Source organism: Muscardinus avellanarius, assembly GCF_963383645.1.
Source record: "Muscardinus avellanarius genome assembly, chromosome: 18".
Taxonomy (NCBI): domain Eukaryota; kingdom Metazoa; phylum Chordata; class Mammalia; order Rodentia; family Gliridae; genus Muscardinus; species Muscardinus avellanarius.
The window spans coordinates 45322214-45339563 of record NC_137804.1 but is presented as its reverse complement, the minus strand read 5'-3'; the positions used below and the strand labels follow the sequence as shown (position 1 = coordinate 45339563).

Below are 17350 nucleotides of genomic sequence, written 5' to 3'. Positions count from 1 at the left end.
TTTGGTTCTGAGGATTGAACTTAGAGCATTATATCTACAAGCTACACCCCCAGTTCCATTTTATTTTTTATTTTGAAAGAGAGCCTTGCTAATTAGGCTGGCCTCAAACCTATGATCCTCCTGTCTCAGCCTCCTAAGTACTAGGATTACAGGCATGTACCACCATGCCCGGCAGAGCTTGAGATTTTTTGTGGACATCCGTCTCATCTCTCATCTTTCTTTGTTAATGTTAGAGCGTCCTCAGGGACCGGGTAACAGACCAAGGAGGCAATAATGAGCACTGTGCATTGAGCCCCTAAGGTCATAGATGAGTCGAGAACCAGGCTGTGCTCCAGCCCTTCAGTTTGACATCTGCAACAGAGCTGGCTGTATATCTGTGCCTCCTCTCCTATGGGTGTCTGCATCAGGAACTCCTGTCTCACACTGTGTCCATGTCAGTCCTGAGTACGGAGTCTGAGCTTTTGCTGGGCACCAGGCATGGGCGGGTCTTGGGGTCAGCGCTCCTTGGTCATAGACCAGTATGAAAGCAGCATAACCCAGTAAGTGCGGAGGGAGACGGTGGCTGAGGAAGGACTATGGCTTCCTTACCTCGAGGACAGCGTGAGCGTGCGGGCAGCTGGCTGGAAGGGTAGATAATAGAAAAAACGCACGGAGGAAGACTAGGTTGTTTTGGGAGAACCAGGAATCTTATTTATTTTTAAAACAGATGAATGGTTAACAAAATGTAGGCTATATAGACAATGAAATTGTACTCAGCCATAAAGAAGAACAAAAATTAGGCCATTGGCAAGAAAATGGATGGAAATAGAGATAGTATATTGAGATCAGCCAGTCTTTGAAATTCAAAGATTCAATGTTTTCTCTTATATATATATTTTTTTCTTTTTTCTTTTTTTGCGGCACTGGGGATGGGACCCAGGGGCATTCTACCTCTGAGCTGCACCCCCAGCCCAAATTTTTATTCTTTATTTTGAAACAGGGTCTCACTGAGTTGCAGAGGGCCTAAGTAGCTGAGGCTGTCTGTGAACCGCGATCCTCCAGTCTCAGCCTCCCGAATGCTGAGATTTCAAGTGTGCGCCACCATGCTCGGATTTTCTCTTATATTTTGAAGCTGGAGGTGACAGAGAAAACAAAAGGGATGTTAGATAATTGAGCAGAAAGAGCAGTAGAATAGAGGGGTTGGGGAAGGGATGTAGGGAGGGGAAAAGGAAGAACTGATTAAAGAGACAGTTCAAACGGTGCTATGACATATATAGAAATATCTCTACCCATATCAGTGTTTCGTATGGGGAGGGGTGGGTAGCAGGGTGAAGCCTGGAGAGAGACACGCCAACACCTGTGTGCGCGATTGCACGGCCCTGAGCCTTGCTCTGATGCCTACTTTCAAAGCACCAATAAAAATATTAAAAACTTTCTTTCCAAGCCAGGTGGGGTGGCGCACGCTTATAATCCCAGGACTTGGGAGGCAGAGATGGGAAGACTGTGGTTCGCAGACAGCCTCAGCCACTTAGGCCTTCTGTAACTTAGTGAGACCTTGTTTCAAAATAAAGAATAAAAAATAGGGCTGGGCGTGTAGCTGGGGGGTAGAATGCCCCTGGGTTCCATCCCTGGTACCATTAAAAAAAAAAAAAAAAGAAGAAATCAGCACACAATGTTCTCTGACATGAACTAGTAACTAAAGTAATTGAGTGTTGCTCCCAGGCAGTACTTAAAATATTCGAAGGCAGAGGAATTTGTAAGTTGCTTTAATTCCTGGTGAATGCTTATTGTTTTCCTTTTCCCAACCCTCTTTTCATTTTCAAAAGATGCCCAAGCAAAACTGAGCCACAAAATTTAACACAAGCCTCACAATTTCAACTCGTGGAACTCTCAGAGGACCCAGAGCTGCAGCCCGTCCTATCCGGAATCTTCCTGGCCGTGTACCTGGTCGCGGTGCTGGGGAACCTGCTCATCTTCCTAGCTGTCACCATAGACCCCAAACTCCACACCCCCATGTACTTCTTCCTCTCCAGCTTGTCCATGGCGGACATCGGTTTCATCTCCACCACGGTCCCCAAGATGATTGTGAACGTCCGGACGCACAGCAGAGCCATCTCCTACGCGGGCTGCCTGACACAGATGTCTCTTTTTATCATTTTTGGGTGCATGGATGATCTCCTCCTGACGGTGATGGCCTATGACCGGTTCGTGGCCATCTGTCACCCCCTGCACTACTCCGTCACCATGAGCCCTTGCCGGTGTGCCTGCTTACTCTCCGTATCTTTCTTGTTCAGCCTTTTGGAATCTCAGCTACACAGTGTGATTATCTTACACTTTACCCACTTTAAGGGTGTGGAAATTTCTAATTTCTTCTGTGAACCCTCTCAAGTACTGAATCTTTCCTGTTCGGATACCGTTACCAAAACCGTAGTCATGTATTTTGTGGGTGCCATATCAGGTCTTCTCCCTCTCTCAGGCATATTTTACTCTTATTATAAAATAGTTTCTTCTGTTCTGAGAGTCCCCTCCTCAGGAAGGAAGTACAAAGCCTTCTCCACCTGCGGGTCTCACCTGTCCATCGTTTGCTTGTTCTATGGAACAGCCATCGGCGTGTACCTTGCGTCAGCGATATCAAATTCTCCTAGAAAGATCGCCGTGTTCTCACTGATGTACACGGTGGTCACCCCCATGCTCAATCCTTTCATCTACAGCCTGAGGAACAGGGACATTCAAAGCTCACTCAGGAGGCTCCTCGGCAGGACGGTCTAGTCTCGAGTCCTGTGGCTTGCATGTGGAATGAGTGCTGGGAAACACAGTAAAAATAAACATCTGACCCTTTAAAGCCTGAATCCTTGGTCACATTATTTTTGTAGTGAGATGACTTTATTTCCTCATCATGGGTTATGGCAGAATGGTGGTTTCCAAAACAGGGAGGAGAGATGGAAAATTTTAAAAATGTGTAAAAATTGGCAGTTTGGGAAGATGAAAATTTCCTGGAGATGGATTATGGGGCTGGTTGCACAAAACATAACTAATGCCAAGGAACTGCAGAACTTCCCATGGTTAAATGGTAAATTTATATATATATTATGGTAAAATTATAATGGTAATATATATATATTTGGTGGTACTGGGGTTCTTGGAAACCCTTCTACCTCCGGGCTACTCTCCCACTTTATTTGGAAACAGGGTCTCTTAAGCCAGCAAGGCTGGCTTCGAACCTGTGCGATCCTCCTGTCTCCGCCTCCCAAGCACAGGGATTACAAGTGTGCTCCACCACACCTGGATATAATGGTAAGTTTATTTATTTATATTATTATTATTATTATTATTATTATTATTATTATTATTATTATTTTGGTGGTACTGGGGTTCCTGGAAGCCCTTCTACCTCCGGGCTACACTCCCAGACCTATGTTTTATTTTTATTTAGAAACAGGGTCTCTTAAACCAGCCAGGCTGGCTTTGAACCTGCGCGATCCTCCTGTCTCCGCCTCCCAAGCGCGGGGATTACAAGCATGCGCCACCACACCCGGCGTTATAATGGTAAATTTAAAATATATATTATATATTATAATTATATAATTGTAAATTACCATTTACATATAAATTATGTATATATAAAGCCACAATAATTATATATATTATGGATTAAAAACCAGAATCCATCCTTCTGCAGCTTACAAGAAACACACTTTACAAGTAAAGATAGTAACAACCTCAAGGTAAAGGGCTGGAGCAAGGTAATTCATGTAAGTAGCCATCCTAACAAATGTGAAGAAGTATTTCACTATAGTTTTTATTTGTATTTCCTTAAAGATTAGTTATATTATGATAATGATGAGTGATATTCATGTGTTTATTGGTCATATAAAATCTTTGGAGATTCATTATGTATTTCAGTCTTTTACCTATTTCTAAATTGTATTGTTTGCTTTTATTGTTGCTAATTTCTAGGATTTCTATTTGGAATATTAAGATACCTTCAGATAGAGCATTTGGAAATATTTTATCCCATTCTATCAGTAACTCTTAATTCTGCTTACATTGTCTTTGGATGTACAATATTTTTTATTTTTTATGAAGTTTGTTTATTCTTTTGTTTCCTGTGCCTTTGGAATCATATCCAAGAAATCACTGCCAATTTCAATGTTGTGAAGTTTTATGACCCAGGTTTTCTTCTAAAAGTTTATAGTCTTCAGATTTACATTTAGGTCTTTTATCTATTTTGAATTAATATTTGTATATGGTGTTAGGTAAGGACCCAATTTTATTATTTTTCATGTAATTATTATTTTTCAACAATATTTAGTGAAAATATTATTATTTCCTTCACCCAATGTTCTTGGAAACCTTGTAAAAAATAACTGGACCATATATAGAAGAACTTATTTCTAGGCTTTTTATTTTACTCCACTGGTTTATATATCTGCCTTTATAGCAGCACTACACTGTTTTGATTATTGTAGCTTTATAAGGTTTGAAATCAGAAAATGTACATCTTCTAGCTGTGTTCTTCTTCGAGATTGTTTGGGTATTTAGAGTTCATATTTTATGTTAGGATAGATTTTTTTTCTGAAAAAATATGTATGATAGTTTTACCTTAAAAAACAAAAAGAAAAAAATATCCTCTGGTAAGAAAGAAAACAAGAAAAATATTGAAATGTTATCTCCAGGGTGTATTCATTCGAGTCACCCCTCCATGCCACTCTGGCATGGGGCTGTATTTCTATTTTCTGTATTTCTATCTTTCTAATAAACTTCTTTAAATTTAAAAAAAAGAATACAAGAAAAAATATTGAAATGTTATCTCTAAATGATCAAAAGTTTGATAACAGACAAATGAATCTGTTATGTGAGATTATCATTGTTAATTTTGGATAAATTGCTATAATATTAAAAATAAAAAATGAAACAAGTGTCAGCAAAAAAAAAAAGAGCTGTGGATGCATTTGAGTGGTAGAGCACTCCTGGGTTCAGTCTCCAGAACCAAAAAATAAAATAATCAAATGGCAAAAATAAATAAATAAATAAAGGGGTTCCATCAAAAAAAAAAAAAAAAGAGAGAGATGACTTCCGGGAAGATGGCGACGGAGAAAAGTGGGGCTTACGAGCCCCGCTAACAACCAATCTCTATTGCCACAAAATCAGCACCTTTCATAGCCAGAAAACACCATCAGCAGAGAAACAAAAAATGTAATTACAAGGGACAAAGAAAAAGAGGGCTGGAAAAAAGAGACACCAGAAAGAAACCAACCGTAGTGCTGCAGCCGGAGCCGCGGCACGAAGCGGTGGGCGCCATTTTCCCTTGCAGCACCAGGCTTCAGAGAGGAGGGGAACTCATAACGGAGCTCAGAACCTCAGAGGAGACACGCCTTACTGCCGGCGGCAGCGGCTAGTTCACTGGACAGCACCAGACCAACGCACTCAACAGCCCACCAGGCTCCAGAGAGGAGCGGCGGACAGCGAGCCGAGGTGAGCTGCTGCGGATCAGCCGGGAGGAATTCGGCAGATTTCTCGGCGCAGGGAGCATCTAAAGCTCCCAGGGGCTGGGGTCAGCACACCCTGCAGGGACTCAGAGCGGAGCTCAAAAACAGAAAAGAAATACGCCAGCCTTACGGCCGAGGGCGTGGCAGCAGCTCCATATTGCCACCGGCGGCAGCAGCAGCGAATTCACCGAGTCCACGACAGCTCCATCTGCGCACTCAACAGTGAGTCAAATTGTGACCCCTAGAAGAGAAATCCCAGTACTGCACTCCCAGGGACTTGACCCAGTGGGGGAGTGGTGGTGGCAGAGATATCACACCATAGGAGAACGCCCAACCTGGCACCCCCCCATGGTCTAAAGCAGCCTCGATTGACTCCCTGGGTCTGAGACTCTGTGATACAACCCAGTAAAGGAGTAGTGGGGACTGAGATACCACAGACTCGAGATGCAGAGCACCTTAAGTGAAGTTGTAGTGACCCAAGGGAAGAACCCAGAGAAGGCACAAACTTCCGAAATCATGGAAAAGAGGAATAACAATGGAGCAATGAATGCCCACAACCCCACAACATCAGAACCTGATAAAACAGAAATTCAGATTTTTCTAGAAGATCAAATCAGGAAAATAACTGTAGAAATAATAGAGGTGTTTCGAAAAGAATTCAGAGAGTCAAAAAGAGATAAAAATAAATAATAAATAATAAATAATATTATAAATAATAAAAAATATTAAAACTGTGGGATATGTACACAATGGAATTTTACTCAGCCATCAAAAAAAAAAAAACCTCAATTACATCATTTTCAGGGAAATGGATGGAACTGGAGGACATTATGCTAAGTGAGATTAGTCACAAAAAATAAGAAATCAGACACTTTCCCTAATATGTGAGAATTAGGGAGAATTGGGTCATAGGAGGAACTCTAGATGAAAAAGGAAATCCTATAGAGGAGCAAACAAGGCAACCTAAAGGAGGAGAAAGGAGGGGGGAAGAGGAAAATCTCTAAAACACACAATGTACTTAAACATATCGAAGTCAACCACTAAGCCGAGCAAGGGAGGGAGGGACGGGGAGGGAATGGGGTGGGAACTGGGTAGGGGTTAAATCAGTGATGTGTGCATGTCTCTACACACAAGTTTTTTACCCCAATATGATGTATGAATATAATGCACCAATAAAAAAAAGAATCAAGGACTGAAGGTAAAAAAAAGTTTATTAAAAAAAGAAAAAAGGAAAAAGAAGGAAAGGAAAGAAACAAACCCAGTGAGTAGGACCCAGAGCTTCTACCTAATTGAGAAAAACCCCGAAAACTTTGAGAACATTTCATCTTTGTGTGTTTTCCTCCACTAATATGAAGAAGTCCTTAGAGACTGGGATTCCCTGGACCAATTTGGTTAATGATGACCTCTGTGCTTTGTGCCTCCAAGGTCAGGTTATGGCTTATAGCCAGCCTAAGCCTCCAGCCCTCCAGCTTGATGGTTCCTTCCCAGTGAGCTGCACACTGTGTCTCTTCCTCTGGGGTCCTCTGCATCTGGCAACTCACATATGACACTGTCCATCTGAAGCCCGCAGAGTCTGGGCGGTGTGTCAGACCGGGGGCTGCTGGATCTGCGTCCTTTCCTCAGGATGGAGCAAGGAGGCAGCTTACATCAGTGAGTCCAGGTGTGGTACCCACATTCGTAATCCCAATACTTGGGAAGGCGAGACAAGAGGATGCTAGGTTTGAGGCCAGGCTCCGCAGCACAGTAAGGCTCATAGGAACCTAGCAATACCCTGTTTCAAGACAAAAAATAAAAGCGCTGGGCTTTCGCTTGGAAGTAGGATGCCTCTGGGTTCAATCCCCAGTACCTTCTCCCTCCACATTCATGGTTGTGCAGGGATGGTGAGGAGGAGGAGGGCAACAGTAACCACAGCATCAGGGAGTATAGGGGTCCCACAGAATGGGGGATTCCTGAGAGTCAGGGCAGAGTAGCTGTTGTGTTGATTGCTTCGTTTCAGACAATCCATAGTTTTTTCCAAGTCATATGGGCACATATAATTTTGTACTAGAAGAACAAAAGAAAAAAGGAGCCGTTTCAAGTATTTTCCTCACTTGTCTTTTCAAAATCAATTTTTCATATATCGACACTAAAATGGATAATTTAGGACGAAGTTCGTGATGACGTCTAGCTATTCCATCAGGGTGAGCTCAGTCTCCGCCTGAGCAAAAGGAAATGCATTGCTGGCGACTTCACGTCTCCTGGCGACTGAAAGCCAGCCTCGTCGCCTGTGGCAGACAGTAGGTAATACAGTGTTTGCTTAGCATGTTTAAGGTCCTGATTTCGATTTCCAATAACTACAAAGTGAATTAGTAAATACATACAAAAGTACAGTCACAACATTTTGATGGTAGTGTCTTTTTGGGTGTGTGTGCAGGATAATCTCTGCCTGCAGAGATAACAAGAAGTGAAATTTCATAATGAGGCAGGCGTACATCAAGCTGTACTTCTAGGTCATTAGAGAATAAAAACATGAGAGAGGAAAAGCAAAGAATTGTATCACTCAATAGATATTTTACTGAGTTAGTAATGTGTGGAAGCACAAATAAACCTGCTTGAAATAAAATTTCATCACGGTTTTTAGCATTTCATTATTGATTCATCACTGAGAGGTGCAGTGAACACATATTGCATATATGTGGACAGCTTTGACTTTGGTATGTCCATTTTATTTAAGCATATTTATCAAAATTTGATAGTCTATGAAAGTTAAGAATACAAGTTAACATTAAATATTTTTTGCTTTGATTTTGGTACTTGGGATTAAACCCTGGGAAATTCTACTTTTTTTTTTATGGTACTGGGGTTCCTGGAAGCCCTTCTACCTCAGGGCTACACTCCCAGACCTATTTTTTTTTTTTACTTTTTTATTTTGAAACAAGGTCTCTTAAGCCAGCGCGGCTGGCTTCGAACCTGCGCGATCCTCCTGTCTCTGCCTCCCAAGCGTGGGGATTACAAGCGTGCGCCGCCACACCCGGCCGGACATTCTACTTCTGATCTACTTCCCAATTTCCATTTTACTCTTTTATTTTGAAACAAGATCTGGATGCATTGCCTCCAACCCATGATCCTACCAGCTCAGCCTCTTAACCTTGCGTGGCTATTCATTAAATAGTTTAAAAAATACAAAAAGAGTGATTGAGGAGTTTATTTACAAAGGAGAGAAGTAAAAAAATATAGGACATTGACAGTCTCCTGGAAGAAAGCATGCCCATCTTGTTTTCTGAAATAAAATATCAACTTGAATTTTATATGCAGATAATGTGGACCTAGAATTTGCTCAGTATTTTGAATATTCTACATGAAATGAATTTGTGCCACTGTTTGAGTATTTAATGCACAGTTACTTTTCCTCTTTCCAACCCTCTTTTATTTTTCAAAAGGTGTCCAAGCAATACAGAGCCACAAAATCTAACACATGTTTCAGAATTCCATCTCATGAAACTCTCTGAGGACCCAGAGCTGCAGCCCGTGCTCTCTGGGCTCTTCCTGACCATGTACCTGGTCACTGTCCTGGGGAACCTGCTCATCGTCCTGGCCGTCGGCTCTGACCCCCGCCTCCACACCCCCATGTACTTCTTCCTCTGCAACCTGTCTTTGGCGGACATCGGTATCATCTCCACCACAGTCCCCAAGATGATTCTGGACCTCCTAACCCACAGCAGAGTCATCTCCTATGTGGGTTGCTTGACACAAATGTCATTTTTTATTCTTTTTGGAAATATGGATAATATGCTTCTGACCGCGATGGCCTATGACCGGTTTGTGGCCATCTGTCACCCCCTGCGTTACTCAGTCATCATGAACCCTTATTTCTGTGTCTTCTTAGTTTTCTTGTCCTTTTTTTCTAGCCTTTTTGAATCCCAGCTGCACAACTTGTTTGCATTATACTTTACCTACTTTAGGGATGTGGAAATTGATAATTTCTTCTGTGACCCATCTCATATTCTTAGTCTTGTGTGTTCTGATACTGTTTCAAAAAATGTAGTCATGTATCTTGTGGCCACTGTCTATGGATTTCTCCCTCTCTTGGGGATCTCTTTCTCTTACTATAGAATTATTTCTTCTATTCTGAGAATCACGTCCTCAGGTGGGAAATGCAAAGCCTTCTCCACCTGCTGGTCCCACCTGTCAGTTGTTTGCTTATTTTATGGGTCAGGACTCGGAGTGTACCTTTTTTCAGACACGTCGTCTTCCACCAGGAAGGGTGCAGTGGCTTCACTGATGTACACTGTGGTCCCTACTTTGCTGAACCCCTTCATCTACAGCCTGAGGAACAGGGACATTAAGAGTGCTCTGAGGAGGCTCCACGGGAGAACAGACAACTCTCAGCTTCTGAGGCGTTCTTGTGGAATGTATGCTGGAAAAGGCAGAAGTATTTAACATCTGGAAATGGAATCCTTCTCCCTGGATTACTCTATTATTGTAGTTTCTTGTCTTTATTTTCTCATCTGCTCTATAGTGTAAAGGTAGTTTCTCTGTCAGGGGGAAGTAGGAATGGTAAGTCTAAAAATGTGTGTGAATTTTTAGTTTAGAAATAAGAAATATTGAGATGGGAAGGATTAAAAAATGGCGGTGGCCACGGTCACAGTGGCGACCACGGCCGCAGCAACAATAGCTGGCAGCGGCCAAATAGGACAGGTATCCCTCTGAGAAACCCCGGACATCAGATTGTGGTTTAATATAGGATTGGGACAATATATAGAGGCATTTATAGCCATGACTTCCTAACTAAAATATAAGAAAGAAGAGATAGACCAAGATGGCAGAGACAGCGATATTGGTGGTGGCCAGTATTCAGGAGAGGTAGATAAGACCAGTCCAACCCGCCTTGAACTGTTGGAGAAATCTCCCCCCAAAAAGACTGCTCCTGCCCCACAGGCTCAGGAATTCTGGGCAACAAACTATGTAAGAAAAGCGTTCGGGATGCATCAGATGGAGCCCCACATAATCAGGTTGGCCGGCGCCTCATGTTCCGGGAGCTAAGGGCGCTCCTGGCCGCTGCGCTCCTCTCTGCCCAGCGCTGGGGCTGGGTGCTCTCGGCAAAGCAGAACCCGCTCTCCGTGGTGAAGCTGTGGGCCTCCGCTCTTGGTGGGGAGATAAAACACATTGCTACTAAGTACCTGGGCCCCCACCCCCTGCAAAAGACACGTACTGTTGTCTTTTATTAAAAAATATTCAAGAGGGAGGAAGATGGCGGTGACTGCAGTTGCAGCTGCAGCGGCGACCATGGCCGCAGTGGTGATGGTTAGTAGCAGCCGAATAGGACATGCATCCCCCTGAGAAACCCTGGACAACAGATTTTGATTTAATGGCGGATTGGGACAACACATAGAAACATTTCCAATCATGACTTCCTATCTGAAATACAGGAGAGAAAGTGGAAAATGGTGGAATTAGAGGTAAGACTGCATGCAGTGCGGTGCCAGCCACTGCAAAAAAAAAAGTGATTTTTGGAGGGATATCCCAGAAGAGATCAGAAAGCAGACTGCTCCTGCCACACACCTACAGGAATTCTTAACAACAACATACTCGAGGAGAGACCAAGAAGGCGGTGGCGGCAGTGGCCAGTATTCAGGAGAGGCAGACAGATCCCACCAAATCCACCTTGAATTTTTGAAGAAATCTCTCCAAAAGTAGACTGTTCCTGCCCCACATGCTCAGGAACTCTGAACAACATAATATGTAAGAAAAAGTTTTGTGGAGACGGATCAAAATGGTGGTAGCAGCGGCGGCCAGTATTCGGGAGAGGCAGACAGATCCAGTCCAATCCACCTTGAATTTTTGAAAATATCTCCCCAAAAGTAGACTGCTCTTGCCGCACACGTGCAGGAATTCTAGACAACACACTATGTAAGAAAAATGTCCAGGGCAAGTTGGAGGGAGCCCCGCCCGTATTGCTGGGCCGATTCAGTGCACTGGGTATCCCGGGAGACCCCTCAGCTCAAGGCCGATACATTCCTCTGTGCTGCGCTGGGGGTCGGGGTGTGCTTGGAGCTGCAGATCTCGCTCTCCATGGTGAGGCTCTGAGCCTCTGCTTTTAGTGGGGAGATAGAATTCATTGCTGCTAGGGAATTGGGCTCTCAGCTTCTGCAAATGACATGTGTTGTTTTCTCCTACTAAAATATATGTGGAGGGAGAATGAGAAGCTCTGTAAACATCATGCCCACATTGACAGGAACCACAGACTCCCTGGTGGCGAGGCCGGGTCTGGATCCAGCGGGCCAGGCCCAGAGCCTGCCATGGAGTGAGGCCAGGTCTGGAGCTAGTGAGGCCAGCCTGGAGCCTGTTGAGCAGCAGGCCTGGAACTGGGGCCTGTTCCACAGCAAAGGGCCAGCGGGTTTCTTCAACTGTGTGGCCAGGAAGCAATAGAAGCTGCCACTGCCTCACCTAATCTCTCAGCAGATTTCCAGGTCCAAGTGACCTCTATTTAAAAAACAAAATTGGTTGTGAGTGGATCATCCTGTCAAAGTTACTCATCTTCTGGCGTTCAGGTTTTCAGTGAGTGGGAATAAGTGTGGAGAAATAGAAGCTCTAATATATTGTTGGTGGGATTGCAAGTTGGTGCAACCACTTGGAGAACAGTATAGAAGATCCTCAGGAGAAGGAAAATTAACTTACCGTATGATCCAGCAATACCACTTCTGGGTATCTACCAAAAAGAATGAAAACCAAAATACCAAAATAATGCATGAACAACCATGTTCATAGCTGCACAGTTCACCGTTGCCAAACTGTGGGACCAGCCAAGATGTCCTTCAACAGATGAGTGGATTTCAAAACTATGGGATATGTACACGATGGAATTTTTTTTTTTTGGTGGTACTGGGGTTTCTGGAAGCCCTTATACCTCCGGGCTACACTCCCAGACCCATTTTTTTACATTTTTTAAATTTGGAAACAGGGTCTCCTAAGCCAGTGCGCGTGGCTGGCTTCGAACCTGTGCGATCCTCCTGTCTCTGCCTCTCAAGCGTGGGGATTACAAGCATGCGCCACCACGCCCGGCTTACATGATGGAATTTTGCTCAGCCATAAGGGAGAACAAAATTATGGCATTTACAGTGAAATATCACAAAAATAAGAAATAAGATGCTTTTGTTAATGTGCAAAATATTAGGGAGAAATGGGTAACAGGAGGAACTCTAGATGAAGAAGGGACCCTATAGAGGAGCAAAGAAGGTGACATATCTGAGGGAATAAGAGGGAGGACGAGGGAAACTCTTTAAAGCACATGATGTACTTAAACATATCAAAGTCAACCAGGAAGCCAAGCGTGGGTAGGAGGGAGGGGAGGGAAGGGGTTAGAGATTGGGTAGGGGCTGATTGGGTGATGTGTGCATGTCTATCTCCACAAGTTTTTTTTTTATCCCATTGAGATGTAAAACTACAATGCACCAATAAAAATTTACTTTTTAAAAAAGAAATAAATATCTCCAGAGATGGGCTCATGATAGCTAAACGACATGGTGAATACAATCAGTACTAGGGGGTGGTGCACATGTAACTTGTGACAATCGTATTTTTTTGGTGCTATGTGTTTTGCCACAATATACAATGAAGATAAAATATAGATGAATCTTTAGAAAACGAGGGAAATATTGCCATTATGACTGGGGTTAAATGGGATCTCAGTACAGTTTGATTTGCATTTCCCCGATTGCTAATGATGTTGGAGGCTTTTAAATATGATTATTGGCCATTTGCATTTATTCCTTTGAGAATACTTTATGTAATTTAATTGAACATTTTTATTGGGTTATTTTTTAGTGTTAAGTTTTACGAGTTCTTTATATATTCTGGATTTTAGTCCTCTCTCAGAGAAGTAGGTAGGAAAGGTTTTCTCCCATTCTGTAGGCTCTCTTAGGACTCTTGATTAAGTCAGAATACTGTAGCGATACTTGCATACCCATGTCAGTAACAGCATAATTTACAATAGCCAAATTAGAGAACCAGCCTAGGGGTTCATCAGCAGATGAATAGGTTACAAAACTATCTTAAATACATATAATGGAGTATTACTTAGTCATAGAGAAGATGAAAGTCATGTTATCTGCAGGAAAATGAGTGGAACTAGATAATATCATGCTAAGTAAGATCAGTCCATCTCAGAAAATCAAAGGTCGTATGTTTTTTCCAAAATGTGGAAGCTAGAGAGAAAATAAGAAAAAAACAAGCTTGATGAAGGAAACAGCCCAAATAATGGGATGTATCCTTTTGAAGGAATCAGCACTGATCTCAGTAACGTGTGGGGAGAGAGTATGGTCCTGAGGGGAGCACCAAGGGCTCTGTGCCTGTAACGTGTGGGGAGAGAGTATGGTCCTGAGGGGAGCACCAAGGGCTCTGTGCCTGTAGGTGTCGGTCACTCTGCACCTACTACAATGCATAATTACCATGTGCCAATAAAATTACTTAAAAAATAAGGAAAGAAACCAGCTGAGTAGTGGAAGGGGATTGCAGACGGGGGACTGTCGGGGGAAAAGGAGGACGGATGATGGAAACAGCTCGTGTAATGCTGTGTCCATGTAAGAGACTATCACTCCCAGTCTCTCTAATACATAAGGGGGTGCTGGTGGGATCTGGAGGGAAACACGCCGAGTGTGCATGGCGTTTGTGTCTCTTAGAACCTCACTGCGATGTGTAATTACAATGCACCAATAAAGAGAAACACCAAGCGCTGTGTGCATGTATGTTTTTTTTTATCACACTTAATCTCAATATTATCTATGCTACAATGCACTAATAAAAGTATGTTTTTAAAAGAGAAAAAAAAAGATGTAAAGTAATGAAACAAATCTAGTGACTAGGTCCCAGAGCTCCTTCCTGAATTAAGAAAAAACCCTGAAACTTTGGTGGCCATTCATTACATCTTCTCGTGCTTCCCTCCGCTAATATGGAAAGTTCCTCAGAGACTCGGATGCCGTGGACCAATTTGGCTAATGATGACCTCTGTGGTTTGTGCCCAGGGTCAGCTTATAGCACACAACCAGCCTGGGCCTCCAGCCCTCCGGTTTTATGGTTTCCGTCCAGCGAGCTGCACACTGCGTTCCTCCTTCCTGGTCCTCTGCATCTGGAAAACCACATATGACACCACGTTCCTGTGAGGCTTGCGGAGGCGACCGAGCCTTGGCGGCGTGTGAGACCAGAGTTTGGCCCTGGATCCTCACCCTTTCCTCATGACACAGCAAGGAAGCAGCTCACACCAGTGAGTGCTGAGGGAGCGCTGGGCGGAGGGAGGGAGCCTCACGAGAAACCTGCCTTCCTCATCCCCAGAGCCAGCATGAGCGTTTGGGTAGCCAGAGGCGAGTAGAGTTTCAAGCTAACTCTCAGCTAAACTAAGTGTGATGTGTGTGCTCTCTGTTAACCCATTCAAACTTTCCTGTCCTCCCATACTTCTTTATTCGTTGTTGACACCTTTTCTATGAAAGCAGAAAGTGGTCTCTTTATAGTGTTCCTCAAGCACCCCCAAAACACTGTGAAGGAGCCGGGCAGGTGCCCAGGCCTGTAATTCCAGGACTCGGGAGGCTGAGACAGGAGGATTGCTGGTTCCAGTTCAGCTTCAGCATCGTGGTGAGATTCTTAGCAAAACAGTGAGAACTTGTTTCAAAATGAAAAACGAAAAATGAAAAATTCTGGGGGTTTAGCTTAGAGGTAGGATGTCTCTGGGTTTATTCCCCAGGACTGACCTGACTCACTCTCTCTCTCTCTCTCTCTCTCTCTCTCTCTCTCTCTCTCTCTCTCTCCCTCTCCCTCTCCCTCTCCCTCTCCCTCTCCCTCTCCCTCTCCCTCTCCCTCTCCCTCCCTCTCCCTCTCCCTCTCCCTCTCCCTCTCCCTCTCCCTCTCCCTCTCTCTCTCTCTCCTTCTCCCCACCCCTCTCTCGCACACCCACACACGGTTGTGAAGGGTTGGTGGTAGTGAGCAGCAGAGTGAAAGTAACCGCAGCATCGTGAATATATTTGAGGGATTCCTGAGAGTCCTATCAGAGAACTTGTTCTATAGCTTTGTCTCATTTCCATTAATCTGCAGAGTTGTCCAAGTCATAAATGCACATGTAATTTTCCATAAGAAGACCAAAAAAAAAAAAAAGGAGAGAGACAGAGCCAGCACATTTTTCATATATTCAAACTAAAATAGATAATTTGGGAGGAAACCAGTCATAACGTCTAGGTACTATACAGTCTCAGCCTGAGCAACAGGGAATATGTGGCTGGTGACTTCGTGTATAAGAGCAACTGTGAAAACCGGACTCAACGTAGATGGCAGATGGTGTACCAACAATTAGTAACTTTCCAGTAATAAGTAATTTTCCCTGAAGATGACGAGAAAAATGAGTAAGACACAAATGTAAGAGTTCCTGCTGTGCGTCTATAACAGACACCTGAGAGTTTGCAACACTTGGTCATTCCAAGATAATGTCAGAGATAATCACAGGTGTTAAAAACAAAGATTAGGAGCCGGGCGTGGTGGCGCACGCTTGTCATCCCAGCATTCGGGAGGCTGAGACAGGAGGATCGCAGTTCGCGGACAGCCTCAGCTACTTAGTGAGGCCCTCTGCAACTCAGTGAGGCCCTGTTTACAAATAAAGAATAAAAAATTGGGCTGGGGTGTAGCTTGGAGTTAGAATGTCTCTGGGTTCCATCCCAGACCCGCAAAAAAAAAAAAAAAAAAAAAAAAAGATAATGTTAGAGATAATCACAGGTGTTAAAAAATAAAGATTAGGTGTGGGGTACATACCTGTAATTGTAGTACTTTAGAGGGTGAGACAGGAGGATAGTAGGTTCGAGGCCAGCCTCAGCAACTTAGCCAGACTCTCTGTAACTTAGCGAGATCCTGTTTGAAAACAAAAATTAAAAAAGCACCAGGTTTTTTTTTTCTCTCACAGTGGAGTGAGTGGCCCTGGGTTCAATCTCTAGATGACATAGAGAGAGGAAGAAAGGAAGAAAAGAAGGAAAGAAAACAAAGGGGCGCAGCAAGTAATGTCGATGCTTGAGTTGTTCACAGTTTGGGGTTACATCATTCCAGGATTTGATGGCTGTTCACAATTGCTTTTATCAGTAAGCTCACTATTTCCATAATGACAAAATTTTTTATTAAAAAAATAGCATAACAGCCAGTGTTTATTAGGTCCCAAACTTTCCTTCTATGATTTATATCTGAACACCTTGGGCACTTTTGTTTCTGTTTTCACCGTGCAGAACGTCCTCAGCTGGAGAAATCCGCACACGTTCTGCACATAGTCGTAGACTAATGCTGATTTCTTGACTCACACTTCAGGATATTGTGTCCTATACTGGAGCCAATGAAACTATTAATCCGTATAGTAGACGATATTTCTGGCTCAATAATCCCGCAACTATTATTTTCAGATACCCTACAAATCTATTACCAAAAGCAATAATTTCGACAGTGTACGCCAACAATAATAGATTGCATGTGACTTGAATCGACCGTGCCATCATGAATGTTTATACATGTAATAATATTTACTTTTTTCCTTGTGATTCTGGGGATTGAGCCCAAGGGCATTATGCCTCTGAGCTACACCCCCAGCCTTATTTTGTTTTTCTTATTTTGAAATAGGGCCTTTATAATTTTCTGAGGTTGGCTTTGAACCTGTGATCCTCCTGTCTCAGCCTCCCAAGTACTAGGATTACAGGTGTGTACTACTACACCCAGCTATACATTAAGTAATGTTTAAAATGTAGAAAAAAATGAGTGAGGACTTTATCCACAAATGAGAGAAATCAGAAGATATGAGAAGGTAACTTCCTAGAAGATAGCAGGCACATATTGTTTTCTGGCATGAAATAGCAACTTGAATTTCATGGTTAGGTAATGCAGTCCTAGAA

General features: G+C 43.3%; 2 protein-coding genes across 2 annotated transcripts; both read left to right on the top strand.

The window, feature by feature from the left end:
- Nucleotides 1-477: 477 nt before the first annotated feature.
- On the top strand, nucleotides 478-2748 carry LOC308276679 (olfactory receptor 7E178-like; the record flags this gene model as incomplete). The annotated part of the gene is made up of 2 exons (XM_080715505.1): nucleotides 478-539; nucleotides 1806-2748. 2 exons carry the CDS (start codon nucleotides 478-480, stop codon nucleotides 2746-2748), a joined length of 1005 nt encoding a protein of 334 aa, XP_080571631.1.
- Nucleotides 2749-8999: 6251 nt separating this feature from the next.
- Nucleotides 9000-16943, top strand: LOC308276678 (olfactory receptor 7E178-like; the record flags this gene model as incomplete). The annotated part of the gene is made up of 3 exons (XM_080715504.1): nucleotides 9000-9879; nucleotides 10386-10570; nucleotides 16776-16943. 3 exons carry the CDS (start codon nucleotides 9000-9002, stop codon nucleotides 16941-16943), a joined length of 1233 nt encoding a protein of 410 aa, XP_080571630.1.
- Nucleotides 16944-17350: the final 407 nt, after the last annotated feature.